At 32.4% G+C, this 19,258-nt stretch overlaps 2 protein-coding genes and 1 long non-coding RNA gene across 3 annotated transcripts; 1 reads left to right on the plus strand and 2 right to left on the minus strand.

The window, feature by feature from the left end:
• The first annotated feature begins 2,023 nt into the window (after positions 1-2,023).
• LOC136062442 (uncharacterized) lies at positions 2,024-3,503 on the plus strand. Its single transcript, XM_065761469.1, has 4 exons — positions 2,024-2,266; positions 2,369-2,561; positions 3,035-3,292; positions 3,463-3,503. Exons 1-4 carry the CDS (start codon positions 2,024-2,026, stop codon positions 3,501-3,503), a joined length of 735 nt encoding a protein of 244 aa, XP_065617541.1.
• Positions 3,504-15,539: 12,036 nt separating this feature from the next.
• LOC136062446 (CLP protease regulatory subunit CLPX3, mitochondrial-like) lies at positions 15,540-17,227 on the minus strand. The gene is made up of 4 exons (XM_065761483.1): positions 17,076-17,227; positions 16,817-16,939; positions 16,388-16,546; positions 15,540-15,652 (listed from the first exon to the last, which is right to left on the minus strand). Exons 1-4 carry the CDS (start codon positions 17,091-17,093, stop codon positions 15,581-15,583), a joined length of 372 nt encoding a protein of 123 aa, XP_065617555.1. The 5' UTR covers positions 17,094-17,227; the 3' UTR covers positions 15,540-15,580.
• A 12-nt stretch (positions 17,228-17,239) lies between these two features.
• Positions 17,240-17,726, minus strand: LOC136061158 (uncharacterized). The gene is made up of 3 exons (XR_010624179.1): positions 17,653-17,726; positions 17,455-17,554; positions 17,240-17,319 (listed from the first exon to the last, which is right to left on the minus strand). It is a non-coding gene; the product is annotated as an uncharacterized LOC136061158 (long non-coding RNA).
• Positions 17,727-19,258: the final 1,532 nt, after the last annotated feature.

Raw genomic sequence — 19,258 nt, forward strand, 5'->3', positions numbered from 1 at the left:
TTTAAATTTTAAAAAAGACCGTAATGATGGGCGATGGCTGCTTTTGTTTTATTATTTATCCACCAAAAAAAAAAAAAAAATGAAGAAGAACTTGATAGGATACGAACAAATAAATTGTAGTAGAATTTGAATAGTTTCCCATAGGTATTGTATAGGTATCAACAAAGTAGGATGCATATATTAAATAAAAAATAAAAATAAAAAACACAAAACTTTGTCTTCTAACTCTCACTTGCACCAACACTACACTACCACCATATGTATAGAGGTAATTACACACCCTTATTTAGTTTCTTATTGATGTGAATTGCCATTTTTAATATGAATAATACACCTCCTCACTTCATATTATTCAACTAATCAATCTGAGATTCCAAAATCAAGTAAAAAACATCTAAACCATTCCCATATGGACTACTTTTTTTTTAAATACCTATGGACTATATCACAACATTAATATAAAATTGATTATTGATGACAAGAAATTTATGGTTTTGATGGTTAGGAATAAGCACTTCTTCTTGTTATTGATGATTTTTTTTTTTAGAGTAATTTTTCTGAGATCATATGAGGGTTTTATATATAACATACATAGTAATACAAATTACACCAACGTTAGAGAAAATTTGATTGATGAAACTATTAATTATTAAATCAAAATTACAATTAAATCTAATGTTTTAATCATAAAAACAAATTTTTACAATTAAAATTTTTACATGTAGATCTTTCATACTAATAAACTCACTCACAAGTCACAACAATAACAATATTATGTAGTAATCATAGAGAGTTAGAGCATGAAAGATGGCAACATGTCCTTAACTCTGCATTTACTCTGAGCAACTCCATGGATACAATGTTACAAAGTGGTCTCATGAAGTCTCGTACCCTCTTTGCAAAATCTTCAATTTGCTGTGTGTGTTTTCTTTGTGAAAATTTGAGTGATTATGAAAGGTTTCGACCATGGCAGGGGTTTATATTTGTTGAAATTTTTGTTATAGAATTTTTGCTGAAGTAGAATTTTCAAGTTCTTGAAACATATATCTAATAAAGTTTTACTTAAACTAAACTATTGTAACATTTGATAAGATAATTACACATTGAAGAGAAATAATAAATATATAAGATATAAAACCTAAAATAAAAAGAATCTAAAATAAAAAGAAAAATAAAATAGTGGTGATGTGGAAAACTGTAAGAGCTCCAGAGGCTTCGATTATATATATATACTAGTCGCTAACCCGTGCTATGCACGAGATTAGTAAATAAAAATTAATTATGATTATTTTATTTGAAAGTACATTTATTTGAAAATGAATAAAATTAAGTAAAAATATAACTGTACACAAACTACTGAAAGAAGATAACAATATTTTGAATTTGTACCACTTCTTGAATCAAAACCATACAAAAATCTTTGCCTAGAAAGCAGCAACAATTTTAAGGAAATAGAGAAGTGGAGGCCTTTTGTGGAAGGTTTGGAGTTTGATCAGATTAAAGGGTTGGAGAGGGACTGGCTTCAACGAAGGTTTGAAAAGGAGGAGATTCTTCGTGTTAAAGAATTGGAAGGAAATAAAACTCCAAGTCCTGATGGTTTTTCTATGGCCTTCTATCACCATTGTTAGGGAGTTGTGGAAAAAAAGGTTTTAGCTATGTTTGAAGAGTTTTATCAACACAGTAAATTTGCAAAATCTCTTAATGCAACTTTAATAGCCCTAATTCCTAAGAGAATGGTGTCTCCAATATCCGAGATTTTAGACCTATTAGCTTGGCAGGGAGTGTATACAAGATCTTGGCTAAGGTTTTGGCAAACCACTTGAAAGAGGTTTTGGGTCAGCTAATATCTAAGTCTCAGAAAAACTTTATGGGTGGCAGATAGATACTTGATTCAGTTCTTATTGTTAATGAGTGTGTTGATAGTAGGGTGAAGAGTAAGATTTGGGGGGTTATTTGTAAACCGAAGATTGAGAAAGCCTTTGATCATGTAAATTGGGAGACTCTTCTAGATTTGTTGAAGAGAATGGGATTTGGGTTGAGGTGGTGTAGGTGGATCCGTACGTGTATATCTACAGTCCAGTTCTATGTTTTGGTTAATGGGTCTCCAGTTGACTTTTTTGGGAGTTCAAGGAGATTGAGAAAAGGGGACCCGCTATCTCCTATGTTGTTTCTAGTTATGATGGAGGTTTTCAGTAAGATGATGAAAAGAGTTGAAGGTGCTGGTTTACTTCAAGGTTTCAAGGCTGATGGTAGAAGGGGTGAAGAGGTATGTGTCTCACATCTTTTGTTTGCAGATGATATGATTCTATTTTGTGATGCAGATAAGGAGTAGATTCTACATGTTCGGATGCTCCTTCTTTGTTTCCAGGCTGTGACAGGATTAAAGGTTAATGCTTTGAATAGTGAGATGGTTTCAATTTGGGAGGTTCCTAATATTCATGTCTTGGCAAAGATCTTGGGTTGCCGGATTGGATCTTTGCCTATGACCTATCTTGGTATGCCACTGGGGGCGTCCCACAAGTCCCCTACTATTTGGAATCCTATATTGGAGAAAATTAAGCGTAAGTTAACTGATTGGAAGATGTATTTGTCAAAAAGTGGAAGACTGACATTGCTTAAAAGTACATTATCTAGTCTTCTGACTTACTTTTTATCTCTTTTTACTATCCCTACGCATGTCGTCAATAAAATTGAGAGGTTGCAAAGGGATTTTTTGTGGGGGGACTCCAAGACACATCTGGTGGGATGGGATAAGGTGTGTGCACCTTTGGAAAATGGTAAGTTAGGAGTAAGGAAATTAACTACTTTTAAAAAAGCCATACTGGGGAAATAGTTATGGCGGTTTGGGGTTAAGGAGACAAGGCTTTGGAGAAGGGTTGTAGTTCTAAAGTTTGGGGAAGATTTGGTGTTTTGGGAGGGGGGGGGGGTGGGGGGTGTACTTCCAAGCTATATAGAGGGGTATATGGGTGTGGTTTGTGGAGAAGCATCCAAATTGGCTGGGAAGTTTTTAGTAAAAATATTCGGTTTGAGGTAGGGGTGAGGGATAGAGTGAAGCTTTGGACACATCAATGGTGTGAAGATTCTCTACTTCAATTGACCTTTCTGGTTGTGTATGGGATTGCCTCCAATAAAGGGGCATCAGTGGCCTCTTCTCTTGAAGAGTTGGAGATAGAGGAACGGAGAAGCTGGGACGTTCATTTCATTCAGAAACCAAATGATTGGGAAATGAGTGGTGTGGATGAATTTCTCTGTACTTTGGGCTCTAATTTACCTCCAACTAAGAATGGAAATTGTATGCGAAGGAAATTGACGAAAAATGGGGATTTTGATATCCGATCATTTTATAATAACTTAAGAGGACCCTTGCTCATTATTTTTCTTTGGAAAGGTGTTTGGAAGTTTAGGGCCCTCAGTATGTTTCTTTCTTTGTGTGGACTGCTATATGGGATAAAATCCTTACAGGTGACAATTTGAGGGGTAGAGGGATGGACTTTGTTGACTAGTGCATTATGTGTCATTGTAACAGGAAGACGGTAGATCATTTGCTACTGCATTGTGGTAAGGCTTACCGGTTGTGGAGTTTGGTGTTTAGATCTTTTGGGATTTCTTGGTTTTGCCAAGATCAGTTGCGGATACTCTCTTTGGTTAGTGGAATTGGCTAGGAAAGCATTCACCTAGCATTTGGAATTTAGCTCTACTATGCTTAATGTGGTGTTTGTGGAGGGAGCGAAATTGGAGGACGTTTGAAGACATGAAAAGTTTCAATGACCAATTATTGGCTTCTTTCAGTGGCTCACTTTTTGATTGGTCTAGGGCTTGGAGACTCACCTCTAGTGATTCTCTCCCTATGTTTCTTAGCTCCCTTCTTTGTAATTAGTATCTTTTCTTTCTGTTTTTTATCTTCTTTTTCTGTAATTTTTATCTCTACCTTATGATATTCTACATGAGGAAGTTTTTTTTTAATATACATCTTTTTTACTTATCCAAAAAAAAAAAAAAAAAAAAGGAAAAGAAATATAACTATGCAATAATACATTTTTTGCATTTCGATCCAACGGGAAAAAAAATCCCTTGAAGATGCAAAGCCTTGGCATGTGATATGAAATCTATAAAATGAACTTGCTTGCAACTTCATGCAGAGCTGAAACACCAACATAGAGATCTGATATAGCCTCAATCTTCCATGGGTCAAATAATTTGATGAAACATTAGACACAATCACTTATTTAAGAAATTAGTACAAAAGATCATATCAGGTTGGACCATTTTATTAGTTGAAAAAATTTTCAACAAAGCCAAAGCTTATCTACAAAAATCAGTGAGTTCCAGATGGAATCAAAGGCAACACAAATAATGGTGATGTTTATTGCAATGGTAAATATCTCTATTGCACTTACAGTTCATAAAGGTAATTTTTATTTCCATAACTACTATTTGTTTAGTATGTATGTAAAGTTGACTTAATATGTATCCTTCTCAATTGCATTACACACGGTATGTACAATTTTGAAGCAAGTCTTATGGTTCAGTGAACCAAACGAAATCTAACTCAAATAAATATCTAAAACATAACCAAATCTAACCTTTATACCTTTATCTAATCCAAATGCCTAAATCATAATCTATCCCAAGAAAATACCCAAACCTAGATCATATTTGTTAAAGAAAATATATACTATATTTAACAATATTTGATGGACAAAATTTTAAATTAAAAAAAAAAAGAATAACAGAAAGAATATATGACCTTTAGTTTGGTTTCAATAGTGACATAATGAAAGCCAATCAATAGATTAACTAACCCCTATGACAAAGAAAGACAACTCAAATCAGTAATTTTATTTGGTAGAACAAAATAGTATATAATTGATGTTAAGATACGGTTGTTACTTAATGTCACCAATCACAACAATATAAAGAGAAGTATATAGGTTGCTAATCCAAGTTTACTCTGTTATCCATTAGAAACTGTTAGTAGAAATAGACACATCTATCATCAAAAGCATAGGTAACACACTAATGTCATAAAACTAACTGTCAAGCGTCAGTTTTAAAACCAACACAAAGTATGTAATAAACTAATAATTTAAAAAAAATGGTGTTCAAAGTAGGATATAAGCAAATAAAAGCAGCATTAAATAGGGACACAACTACTCAAATGGCTTTCACATCAATATCTAGAAATTCCTAAGGAAATAATATTCTCAAAAGTAACTACATGCCACTTTGACTCCAAGCAAAATTATGAAAAGATCAGGGTAAAAGTTCTAAAATTTTAAACCTCCTACTCAGATCAATGACCACTACATTTTTAAATCCTATCCATCATAAATAACCTAAAATTTACACATGCAAAACTACAAAAATTAGAGTAAAAGATTATCTGCATAGATATGACTGTGTCTCAAACCCAAGATTAAACTTCAATCTTAATTATTTCAACAGCGTACCATTTTAAATGTAAGTTTGCATCTGACAGAATTCAAGTAGCTAAATACATGCTAATCAAAATGAGCAATGTCCATTGAAGCAAAATTACTTAAAAAGGGAAACTTAAAAAGGTCAGTCATGTTGCATACCAGATCAACATTATCGATGACAGTAACATCTGCCTGTTTCAGTGCAATCAACTCAAAGGCTCCCTTAAAGGTCCAAGTGGGAGATTTGGCAGTTACCCCAGAGTGTTAACCCATTGACCATTACTATCTCTAGATTGTGCTACAAGCCCAGTGCTTTATCAATAATATATGCTATCAGTATAACACCTCACTGAGTAAAAATATGTGTGTTTCAAGACTTCATCAATAAAATTAAGATAGTATCAGCATTAACCAAAAAAAAAAAGAAGTCAATCACAATAACAACAAAAAATCTAAAGATTTTCTAAAACAAAACCCAATAACTATTTAGCATCAAATCAACCTAAAATTTTTATTGAACCCCATGAACAAAACTATCTGCAACAAACAGCCATATATATTAGTGAAAATTCTGAAACCACAATCTACATCAATATAAACTAATTTTTCAGCCAAATAAATTAATCACTAGGCTGACTCTTAGGCCTTTCAAAAACACACAAACAAACAAAAAAACCTATTAAATCGATACTATCTGCACTACAAAACCCATCCATATCCACAATATTTTCTTACAAAACCATAGAATTGGATTTTCTATGAGTGTTTCCTTGACTTCAACCAAAAAAAAAAAAAAAAGAGGAAAAAGGGTTAGGAATTGAAATCCATAAATTGATAGAAAACCTAATTGAAGACATATAATTAAAACTCAACTTCAAGGCTCTATGCTATGCCTAGATCAATGACCGCTACAGTGTTAAATCTTATCCATCATAAATAACCTAAAATTTGTATTACACAGACTAATTTATAGATGAATTGTATTTTTGTATGATGTAATGTAATTTTTTACGTCAAGGCAAAGTTAAATGATGATTCCAAAGAGCAACAACAAAAAGGTAGCAATGCGAAGGTCAATTGGCATATTAGAGACTTGTAGTAGAATTTAACTTGCCTTTTTCTTTATACCTAACATTATAAAACATGACTTAATATGAAAAGAAAACAAAAACTTGGAAAGAGAACAACTTTTTGATAAAATAGTATTAAAATGACTATAACATGAATCCACCCAAAAATTACGCCCATGACAAACTAAACACGTTACAATTGAACAAATACAGCATAGCCTCCTCTTATAATACTTTGCCACAAAACACCCTTGCATTTTTCTAAAACCAAATATGTTGCAATGAAGTGCTATATTAATAAAACTGAACTGCCTCAAGTGAAATCCTAAACCCACTGTCGCATGCTTATTGCAAATTGGGTCATGATCTATCAATTGTAGAAAAACCATGTAAACCAACTGACTTGCCACCTCCTCATTACAGTTAAGCTGCAACCAACTAAGGCTTGAGGACTAATTTGCACATGAGTTTTGACTTCTGACATGATTTATATCTATTTATTAAGAAAATTTCAACATTAGAATATAGCATAAAACCAAAAATGCACAATCCTAACATAAATCAAAAGGAGTGGGAATAAGCACATCAAATAGTCCAAACAATTAAATTTCCAGTATTCAAACCCAAGTCAGCACATCCCCAATCTGCATAAAGCAGAATGTAACAATGTCTAAAATATTAAACATAAATACAGAATTTAGTGGGTAATCCTCAAATAGTTTATGACAGTTCATCTATACTATTATCCCAACACATGTACAGGCTTTAAACTTACGTAAAATGCAAAAATGCCAAGTAATACCAGCTGCTCTTAGAGGAATTTTGTCGAACACCTAGTATAACCAAGAAATAGAACTTGGTGTTTATCAAAAAAAAAAGAAATAGAACTTGGTTAATCTACAGGTGTTGAAGATAGAAGGAACCATAATTTCCAGTATGACATATTTAGAATAATGGAATTCACAAATCAAAAACATATTGATACATCAAGTAAAATTTAAGGAACCAACATCAGACCACCTAAACCTCTTCCGAAAATTTTTTTAAAAACAAATCAGGTAATAAAAAAGATAACAAAAAAACTATACTTGGGTTAGACATTGGAGTCTAGTAGAAGAGGGCAGAGAGTAAAGCAAACATTTTCTTACAACCACACCCACATTTTCTTATTACATCACCTTTGCCTTGTTTTTCTTCATTAATTAGCAGTTTTTTCCTATATCAATATTCATAAACCAAAAAAAAAGAAAAAAGAAAAAAAAAAAATTGAAGTTTATATGATATCCCAAAGCATTAATAGAGAAACTAAAACAAATCCTTAACAAAAATCAAACAAAACAAAGAATCAACAAAACACAACAAAAAATCTATTTGGGTTTCTCATAATGATCCTAGAAACCAATGCTTACGACCAATCTTCAACCAACAATAATTCCCACAATTGAATTTTGAATAAGAAATACATACCCACTTGAAAAAGACAGCCCTTGGCTTCTGCTTAGGGGATTCTGTGGGAAGTTTTTTGGGACTATGTGAAATCAATCAAAAAGGAAAAAAATAGAAGCAAGAGATCCTTAAACTTAATACCTAATCTTCAAATCAGTGGTAAAACAAAACTAAATAAATTCAGAGAAAAGAGGAGGAGGAGGAGAAGAAATGTACCTAATAGCAAGCAATCTGGTAGACAAGGAAGCAATTGAATCATCAGATTTTCCTGTGTATCATGGGTCTTTAGTAGGTTTTCAGTTTGGGGCTAACAGAGACCACTTTTTTTTTTTTTTTTGATAGGTAAGAAAGAAAATATTATTAAAAAAGGAATAGCAGGAAAAATTCACAAGGGTTCACAATAGTGAACAAAGATTAACAAAGACAACTTGTAGTTGGATACTTGTGTAATACTTTGTAACCCTATGATTGATTGCCACCCTCTAGTCTAGATGGAAATCAATTTTCTTAGAAAAATTTCAGTATTACCAATCAATGTGGCAAATTATGCAGAGGAAAATCATTAAGGAATTATTACCTTTGCTTGTTTAAAATAGAATCAACCAAAGATATCTTTCTAGGATCAACATGAGCCACAATATCTATATTCCTTACGTCTCCTCATACCTGGCTCTTCTCTAATAGGCCACAACACATAAACCTTTATCAAAACGAAATCTAGGCTAGATACCTAAATCAAAACTTAGTCCATAACAACCAAACCTAAATCATATTTAATGCCAAAATATTTGTTTATAAGAAAATACCTTTACTATTGTGGTAGTGGTATTAGGGTGGCGGGATGCCGCCTGAAGGTGGTTGCCGGCTGGACAATGCTGGCAGCCCTCAGACTTATCTCTCTTTCTTTTTTATGTGCCTTACTAATGTTTTTCTTACTTTGGGGCTTTGCTTGCAAATAGGGTAAAACTTGTATGTAAAAATTGTTGTTGCAGGAAATAAAGTACAGAGAGTGGGGGAAGAAGGGGAATGTAGAGAAGAAAGAAGTTTGAGAAATCAAAATCAAGCAAGCCGAATTGAAAATTAAAATTTCAAACACAACCTCACTATAAAATTCTAACAGAATTCATATATCACTTAGTTTAAACAAAAGTAATATAACTAACCCCAATAAGTATCATTGTGGAAAATTCTTTTTAACAAATAAATTCAAGCAATCAAAATCAAGCAAATCCATCTTAAAATTACAATTTCAGATACAATTACACAAACCCACAATGAAGACATACGCTTTTATCAAACCATTTGATTAACAAAATTTGCATACAAAAGTAAAGCCAATAAAAGATGCCAATAAAGGAAAACCTGATAAAAACCGAGAGAGAATGGTCTAATATGGAGGCCGGGATGGAGACTGAAAACGTTGGTACCCATGGTGGACTTGCATGTCCTTGCAAGCTTTCTGCGAAATAACTTGGGTCTGCGTTTGAGAGAGGGGTAGAGGGTAGAGGTTCTATGCTTGACGGTGGACTGAAAGGGAAAAACAAAAAAAGACAATTTTACCGGCAGCGGTTCCGCTGTGTGACAGCGGCAGGCTAGTGGAGACAATCCTATATCCTATCTCTCTTCATAGAGTTTCTTCTCGCAGAGGCAAAATTGAAGTGAAGTTGAATATATAAAGACAGTTAAAGAAGTTACCCACTGCTCAACTGGTAAAGTCTATTGTACAAGAGATCTAGGTTCAATCTTTGTCTATACTAAAAATTGATTGGTATCTTAATTTGATAATAAAGTGTAATTATTAAAAGCGAACGTCATAGATTGAAACTCTCAAAAAAAAAAGTTACCCACTGAAATTGTGTGTTTTTTTTTTAAATGGGAGTAAAATTTTGGTGAATGTGTGTGAGTGTGAGGCTAAATATTAAAATGAGAAGTGACATATCTACAACATTTTTATAATATTTTTACAACAAATCTTAATTTTCCTGAAGTAAGTTGCCTTAGCTTGAACTCTATTACAAAACCAATGTTAAGGCACAAAACATGTATGTGTATATATAGAGCAAAGGCTAGTTTGTGCCATGGAGCATAATTACTGAATCCAAGTAGGACTCTTTTGATAAGCATCCAAGTAAGACTTGGATTGCTTAAGTAGACAAAAGATCCTTTTTTTTTTTTTTCTTTTACGTTTTTTTATCTCTCTTTTTTATTTAAATTCTATTTTATTGATTTTACGCTTTGTTGATAACATTTTAGATAGACACAACTGTTATATTTGTAAATCAAATACTACTTTCTTTCATTACTTGATTTGTTATATTTATCCAAAAAATATGTATATATCTGTTCTTAAAATCTAAAAATTTATTAAAATTTCTGCAATTTGGTGAAGCCACGTGGCGCAATCACAATGTCTAAACCCAACTTTTATTATATATAATATGATATGATATAATATAATATAATATAAATATTCAAGAATTTTCAAGCTCTTGAAACATATATCTAATAGAGTTTTACTTAAACTAAACTATTGTAACACTTGATAAAATAATTACATGTTTAAGAGAAATAATAAATATATAGGATATAAAACCTAAAATAAAAAGAAAAATAAAATAGTGGTGATTTAGAAAATTGTAGGAGTTCTAAAGGCTTCGGTTATATATATATATATATATATAGACTAGTCGTTAACACGTGATACACAGGAAAGATGTTGAGTATGAATTAGTATTTAATCTTTGTTTATTTACTACAATCATCATTTCATTATAGTTTAACATGAAAACTTAATATTGTAATTTGCTTCTGAATGAATGTTGCACATTAGGATTCTAACCTCAAATATCCCTATTCTCAATATGGAACATTCAATTACTAAATAGAAAGCATTGATTGATGGCTATTACATAAATCTCCATCATAAGAAATCTTCACTTCCTTTTAGGGATCCTTTTTTTTTTTTTTTTGGGGGGGGGGGGGGGGGGGGCACAAATACTACTTTCTTTCATTACTTGATTTGTTATATTTATCCAAAAAATATGTATATATCTGTTCTTAAAATCTAAAAATTTATTAAAATTTCTGCAATTTGGTGAAGCCATGTGGCACAATCACAATGTCTAAACCCAACTTTTATTATATATAATATAATATAATATAAATATTTGAGAATTTTCAAGCTCTTGAAACATATATCTAATAGAGTTTTACTTAAACTAAACTATTGTAACACTTGATAGAATAATTACACGTTGAAGAGAAATAATAAATATATAGGATATAAAACCTAAAATAAAAAGAAAAATAAAATAATGGCGATTTGGAAAATTGTAGGAGCTCTAAAGGTTTCGGTTTTATATATATATATATATATATAGACTAGTCGTTAACACATGTGATACACAGGAAAGATATTGAGTATGAATTAGTATTTAATCTTTGTTTATTTACTACAATCATCATTTCATTATAGTTTAACATGAAAACTTAATATTGTAATTTGCTTCTGAATGAATGTTGCACATTAGGATTCTAACCTCAAATATCCCTATTCTCACTCAATTACTAAATAGAAAGTAAATCACATAAATAGCATTGATTGATGGCTATTACATAAATCTCCATCATAAGAAATCTTCACTTCCTTTTAGGGATCCTTTTAGCTTCACATAAGAAGCTAAAAATTTTAACTAATAACCTAAAGCATCACCATTTTTCATTTTGGAAACATGGTCCTCCAACTAAACTACTTAAGCAAAGTGATTGATCAAAATTTAAAGGCAGCCAAAACAAAAGGAAAGGCAAAAAAAAAAAAAAAAAATCAAAACTCCATAGGTAAAGAAGGCAAATAGCCATTCCACATCCCCATCCACAAGAAGCATAAGAAAAATAGTTATTGCAGTTTTAAAACTAATATTCACAAACAAATTTCCTCACAAAAAATTTAGCTCTGGTAATTGATTTTTTTTTGGAATTAATAACATATATCTCCACAAAATCAAGTGCGAACACCGAGTCATCCAACCTCCGATTCCTGTAGTACTTCGTCAAGAAAACTTAGAACAGAAATGCAGCTTGGTGATGTTGTTGCTAACAGTAAAGAATCAGAAAAAGAACTTTATCTATTCAATTCTTAATATTATTTAATTAGCATCATAAGAGAAATCGGCTTCAATATGAAGGCATTGTTAAAATGACCATATTATCTTTATCATGCCATGCTATCAAATAGACATACTGAAATTTATTGGGCAGTTGAAGGGCTTGGTCATATTGATATTTTCAATTTTCTTGAAGTAATTGAACTTTAGGATTTATCAAACGTATTGCATGTCTTTCCAAACAAAAGATGGTGATATCGGCAGCCAATGAACTCCCAAAATTGTTCATATGCAAATAGGAACTTCGGTTTAGACCTTTCTTTAAAGCTTGAACCTAAAAGATAACCTATATATATATATATATATTTATATTTGAAAAGATGTATGTCTAATGTTTCTTCACCAATCTGAAAGGTAGGTTTCCTCATGCTATGATAGAGGCTAAGGTTTTCGACTTTCTTATTAAAGATTATAAAACTGGCCCCAGTTATTTTTAAGTCATTATAGCAGAGTTCAATTGTGAATCATATGTAATGTCAATAATTTAGCATCCTTGTGAAACATGTTCAGGCACTATAGATTTAACCTAACACGGTGGGCTTAGAGCACTCACAGCAGTGGTGCTATATTGCTATATAGCAATATTTTAGCTCCTCAAACACTAAAACCAAGCTGCAACAGTGGAGCTAAATCTATTTTTTTTAGCTCCATTTCTACAGTACACATCTATAAATAGATGTGCACTGTTCATGAGAGCTAAAAATAATAATAATTTTTTATTCCCTGCCCCCATTAAAATATTACCTCTCTCTCAACTCTGATCATCTCTCAACTCTCACCTTTCTCTCTCTCAACTCTCTCAGCTCTCTCTCAACTTCCTCTCACAGCTGCCGGCCCACCCCCACCCCCACGCCACCGGCTCACACCGCAGACCCGCCGCCGGCTTACACTGCAGACCCCGCCGCCGGCTTACACCGCAGACCTTGCCGTTGATCCACGCCACAGACCCCGCCCTCCGATCCACGCCGCAGACCTCGTCCTTACTTAGTTGTGTGTGTGTGTGTGTGTGTGTGTGTTTTTTTTTTTTTTTTTTTTTTTTTCTTTTTTGGGGGAGGAACAACCAGCTAGGAATTAGTTAAATGACCATTTTATTTTTTGAATGTTTGGGACAATAATCAATTTAGATGACCAGCTGACACTACTAAATCAATCATCTTTAGCATTCAAATTTACCGGTGTAGTTCATCCTTCCCAATCAAGTTATTAAAATAAAGGAGTGGAGACTGAAATAAAGCTACATTCATGAAGCATATATGGAAACTTTTGCTATGCCTAGTTCCATTTGAGTAGCATGGGTGCATGTTTATCTATTGAAGAATAGGAGTCGGTAGTAAAGGTTCCTTGCAATTCTTCTTGGACTTGTAGGAAAATCTTAAAGCTGAGAGATGTCAAGGAAACTCTTTGCTTTTATGGCATGATTCATTGCATCCAGATGTGCCTCCATTTTCTAAGGAAAATACTTAGATATTGTTTCCTAGATACCCCTCTTATATTTCAGCCACTCGTTTACCTAACCATCTCAGCAAACAGCGTTTAAAACATCTCTTTATGTTCTTTTTCTTTTTTCATGCTAGAAAACCAGTAAAGCCAACAATACTTTGTCTCTTCTCTCTGTTCCTCATTTTTCTCTTTTATCCCTTATCTTTCTTTTGAAATCCTGCGCTCCACCTTATGATATCAAGAACTTTTGTAAAGCAATGAATTTTCTTTTTTGGATTAATTTATCAATTTCAATTTTATCTAAGAAATTTGTTTCTTTTTCACATAATTCATCAGAGTACAACCAACTGCATATAGAACGGGCTCTACAACATGAAAATATTTTTTAGTTTGTTTGGTTCACAGATTGAACTAAGATCTTAAGAATCAAAGTAATCCAATTCAATGAGAGAGGAGAATATCATTACTGAACATGTTGATGACAGAATCGGGTGAGTCCTAGACCAAATTGGGGATCATGTTCTTCCCCTGCGGTGAACAATCATCATTGTTTGGATGGAGGAGACAAGGCGTTGTGCGGTGGAGAGAGAGGGGTAGAGTGAGTTGTCTCCATGAGTCCAGGCGGTGCTTCACGAGTTGCGAATTTGGGTTACACTTCCTTGGCCTCTCCTGTACTTAATATCCAAAATTTCTTAGATAAGTAAAGAAGAAATCATCGTTGAATATATGCTTTGGGTCATGTAAAGAAGAAATTATCTAAATCTTTCCCATTCTTAAATTTGGTCACAGATTAATCTAAGATGTTGCCAGCTCCTTTTGATGCAAAGATTTCCAGTGTTATTAAGGATGACCGATGGAGGTGGAAAGTGGAACCCAACTAGACCGGAGACTTGGTGCAGGTTCAGAGAACCATTCCAAGTAGAGGTAGAGAATTGCCTCCTTAGATTGAAAGCTGTCTAAATAGGCTAACTACTAGGGATAGGCTAACTACTAGGGAGTCTTTTGTAGAAACTATATGGACAATAGAGACAACATATTGTTTGAGCGTTCTTTTGCTAAAAGGATCTTGTGCAATTCAAAATTTGCACTTTGTGGATAATTTTGCCTGCTGACCATTCTTTAGTGGGGCATAAGGAATCTAAAGGATAACAGTTTCAGCCTTTGAGGGTTAATGTGGAAAGTTGCTTTAGCTACAATAATTTATCATATTTGGATTCAAACATGTGTTACGGTACATAATGTTGTTGTTAAATCTTGGGTTGAGTTTTGTAAGGGCATCAAGGACTTGCCATTGAATAGGCTTTAATGTTGTCAATAAGGGATGTCGAACTCTTTTTTTAGACTTTAGCCTAGTCTGTTCATTGTAGTTTTGGGTTGTAAATCTTATTTGGTTGGGCCACTGATTACAAAATAAGTTGCGCTTGCAACCCATCTTATATGATGACATTCTTTTCTCAATCCATCATCCTTTTGTTATCCAAATCATTTTGTAATCCCTATGGAGACAAATCAAGCATATATTTTCAACTATGGAGAACCATAGCATCCTTTTGCTATCCAAATCATTGGGTAAGTAAAACTTGACACTGGACTACAGACACCCACATGCTATGGTTCCAAATGCATATGAGAGTGATGTTACATATATCTGTAACACAACAATATACCACCTCCAACTTTAACAAAATTCCCTAGGGCACACAATTGTCACCCAAAAAATAAATTAAAAAGTAAAGAAAAAAGAAAAATCATTGGGACACACTGTTGGTGAGTCATATTTTACCTATTAAAGATCCATCCATGTAAAACAGTCAAATAGAATGCACCACAAATAACCAATCCCCTTGACTCAGAATGAAGAAAAACAAACAGCCAGCTATGAAAGAAAGGCACGAGAAGCAATTGAGGTGAATCTAGTTCTCGACAAGCTTCATTAGATTGTTAGAAGACCCAGGAAAAAGAGAACTTGAAATATGAATTTATTTTCTTTGATTCTTGTGCATACACATGTTCTTTACACATATTTTAAATTACATAAAATTTATAATCGAATGGCTCTTGACTGAACATGCAATTCACCTTCCAAAAACTCACTATCAGACACCCCACCTCCCTGCAAACCAAAGTTAATTATGTTAGTTAAGAGGATCAAAGGGATGTGCTTCTCTAGACTCTATGGGTCATAAAGCCCTCAATGGTTCAAAAGAGCACCGCATGAAAGCCACACCCTTTCTAAAAATTAAGTCATTAGATTTTAACACTAGTTATACTATACATTAAAGAGGCGTGTTATCATAAAGTCCATGAGGAGGTTGTTCACGAGACAACATATGTGGTAATGCATCAACAAGTCTCATATTTGGTAATGCTCTCAACTGCATTTTTAGGTCATACATTTTCTCCTTCAGATCAGTCACGCACGTATACAGTTGGTTTTGAGCTACAACCTCAACTCCGACCATGTTTTTCAAGGAAAGAATGTGCCATTTGAGCTAGAACTCATTAGCAGCATATTTTAATTTTAATTTTCTTCCAGAAATAATCTTTTATTCCAAATTCAACTCTTGTATATTATTGTGTCCCTTAAAATGCTATTAGTCATCAAAATGATAATAATTAATAAGCTCTGATCTAGACGAAATCGCTGACAGTCCACTCAGCTTTCAAGCCACTCAAACTTTAGAACTCTAGATTATGTCAGTATTATATTAGTCCCATTATTTTTATCATTTTACTTTGCAGCAATGAAAAACAGTAACAGTAAAAAAGTTGCGAGTAATCTCTTTTCTTTTCTTTTTTCAAAGGAGGGTAACTTGGGTAATGGGACGGACACGATAGTAAAACATACCATGGGATCCCTGAATTTTTTGTCAGGGAGCAATTGATTGAATGCACCATCATCATGAAGTATTTTTGCTCCACATCCAGGAGCAGCCATAGACCCAACAGCCTCTTCATCAACCAAAACTGCATTTATAGTATCATTTTCCAACCTGATGTCTGGAATCTATACATGAAATGAAAAAAAAAAAAATCCATCAGGGAGTTATAAATTGCCATAATAGACCTTCAAGCTTAAAGCTAACATTTATTTAAGGTCATATGGAGTAACAGAACAAATCAATCAGAGTACAAAGGCCTTTTCCCCCTAGACAGGTAAGTGACTAATTTCATTGAATTGGTTGCCGTTAGCTCCCCAACTCAGTGCCATTACAAGATTGTCACTAGTTGCATACAAATTATAAGGGCTAGGGTAGATACTAGGACCCTAGTATACCTCAAACATTGCTTCTGTAAGAATATTCTCTAATATGGCTCTTAAAACTCGGGCAGCAGTGTTCTTTGCCATTGCTTTCTTTGCAATCAATCTCAAAGCATTCTGAGTAAAATGTAAGTTTACCTGAAATTTTACAGAAGCAGTACCAATTGTACCGCATAGAGGGTTACCATTTCTGCATCAGATGCTTGAGACCATAAACCAGGTAGAAGAAAGAATAAAAAGCACTGACCACAGAAGAAATGGTTCAAAAGCTTACATTGTTCATGCTGAACATCTTCTTGTACTGTTTAGCAAGAGAATTTTTCAGTTCGGTGAGGACCCATCTTGCATAAATAAACCATAAACAAGTTACTACTTCCTTGTCAAAAGGGACAAACCAACATATTCCAGACTTCTAATTTCTAGAATTACAACCTGGTAGAAACCAAACTCACTAAAATTGGAAATCTTCCAACGAATTCAGGTATGAGGCCATATGTAATAAGATCACTACTTTCTACCTACAAGTTCATTAAAAACCCATAAGGCTAGATAATGAAGGGAATCAAAATATGCATTGCACATAAAATATATACGCAGAATGCAATCAATATGAATATCCAAAAATTCTGTAAACATATTGGGTGGATTCTCACAGATTCTAACAATGAGGATGTCACTACAGCATTGGTTGATCCACCAGTCCTCATGTTTGCACGAACTGCAGCTCCAAAGCCAATGGAAGAATCTTGTCATCTGGAAAAAGAATGTAAATAATTAGAACTCACAATTAGGGAGAAGCCAACAATAGTTAACATTTCTGTTTAACATCCAGCATAAGAAAAGGGTATTACCTCTCTGAAATCGTCTTCTCTAAATCAACGAATGCTCCACCACAAATGAAGAGTATATTTTTGGTATCCATCTGTGAATCATAATAGTTATAAGAGGCACAAGTAACAACTATAAGGAAACACAATTCATGAACTAACAAGCTGTCCAAGATTTTTAACTGTTTAAAATTCATATTCNACGGTCTGGTCCGGTTTTCAACTCTCTTTTTTTCTATTTATTATTAATGATTTTTTTTTTGGGGCTCATAATTGTATGTGAAACATAAAGATGTATTGATCTCCTAAATTTATAAATATATTTATGTAAAGCAGAAGTGACATTAGCGGTTTGTAACGAAACTCAATGAGTAACATATTATATAATCATATTTATATTTATATTTATATAATTAAAAAACTGAAACAATAGCAATTTTATTACTGCAAAGCTCCTGTTGCAAATTTATCACCACACATGGCCACATAATTATTAATTTTTTCTATTTATGTTTTAGTCCTATTTTCTTACAAAAATATAAATAGATTATTAACTTTAGCTTTCAATCTTGAGCGGTTTTACTTACATATATTTAATCTTTTCATATTCTCTACTTTAAAAAATAGAACTTTAAATTTTTATTCATTTTTAACAAAAACAATATAAAATAAATTATTTATTTTCACCTCATCATTCATCTTGGATTAGTTCAATTTTTTTTTGTTATTGATTTAAACAATTCATTTGAATTTTTATAAATATTTATTGTCCATAATTTTGTAAACAATTATATACTTAATTTATATATTTATATAAATATATGATCATTCAATCAACCAAACAGTATATTTTATCCACCAACATATTTAAACTACATCATCTCATTAAGTTTTTATCCTTACAAATAAATATTATACTTTACCATCATAGGAATTTAGTAACGTTACAAATAATTATTACAATTATTCTATATGAATTAAAAATATTTTTAACAAAAAAATAAAATAAATTATAAAGTTATCATTTACTGGATACTTTCATTATAAAATAGGTTATTGATATAATTCATGCTATTGGAATAATAACCAAAATTAATGTTACATATATCTATACTATATATATTAATAATGAAGTTGAAAATAAATTAATAAGTCTTTACACATATCTACATAATATTAAGAAGTTTTGTCTTATTTTTTATTTGTTCTTTTGCACTACATTTTTGATTTTTTTTTTATTTTTTTTTTTTTTTTTTTTTTTTTTTTTTTTTTTTTTTTTGCATTCTTATTGTTCAACTTTTCATCTTCTTCAACCATTGTCTTTTAAGTTCAATCTTTCATCCCTATAATAATTTTTTTTCCAATTTTTCATTTGATTTCTTTAGATTTTATTTTTTTATTTTTTTTTCTTTATATCTCTAATTCTACAGTTTTCACCTTGTTCAACCTTTCATCTACTTCCACCCTTCTTCTCTTCCATCTTAATTTTCATATAATTTCTCTCTTACTTCATTTCCACCTCTCTCCCCTATTCCTTCTAAGTTATCCATGAAATGCTAAAATGTATTGACCCCTTTGGTAAAACAATCAATTAATTAGTCAAGTGAATTAATTAGATTCAATTATATGC

The sequence above is a fragment of the Quercus suber genome, unplaced genomic scaffold (genome assembly GCF_002906115.3).
Source record: "Quercus suber isolate HL8 unplaced genomic scaffold, Cork oak 2.0 scaffold_415, whole genome shotgun sequence".
NCBI lineage: Eukaryota > Viridiplantae > Streptophyta > Magnoliopsida > Fagales > Fagaceae > Quercus > Quercus suber.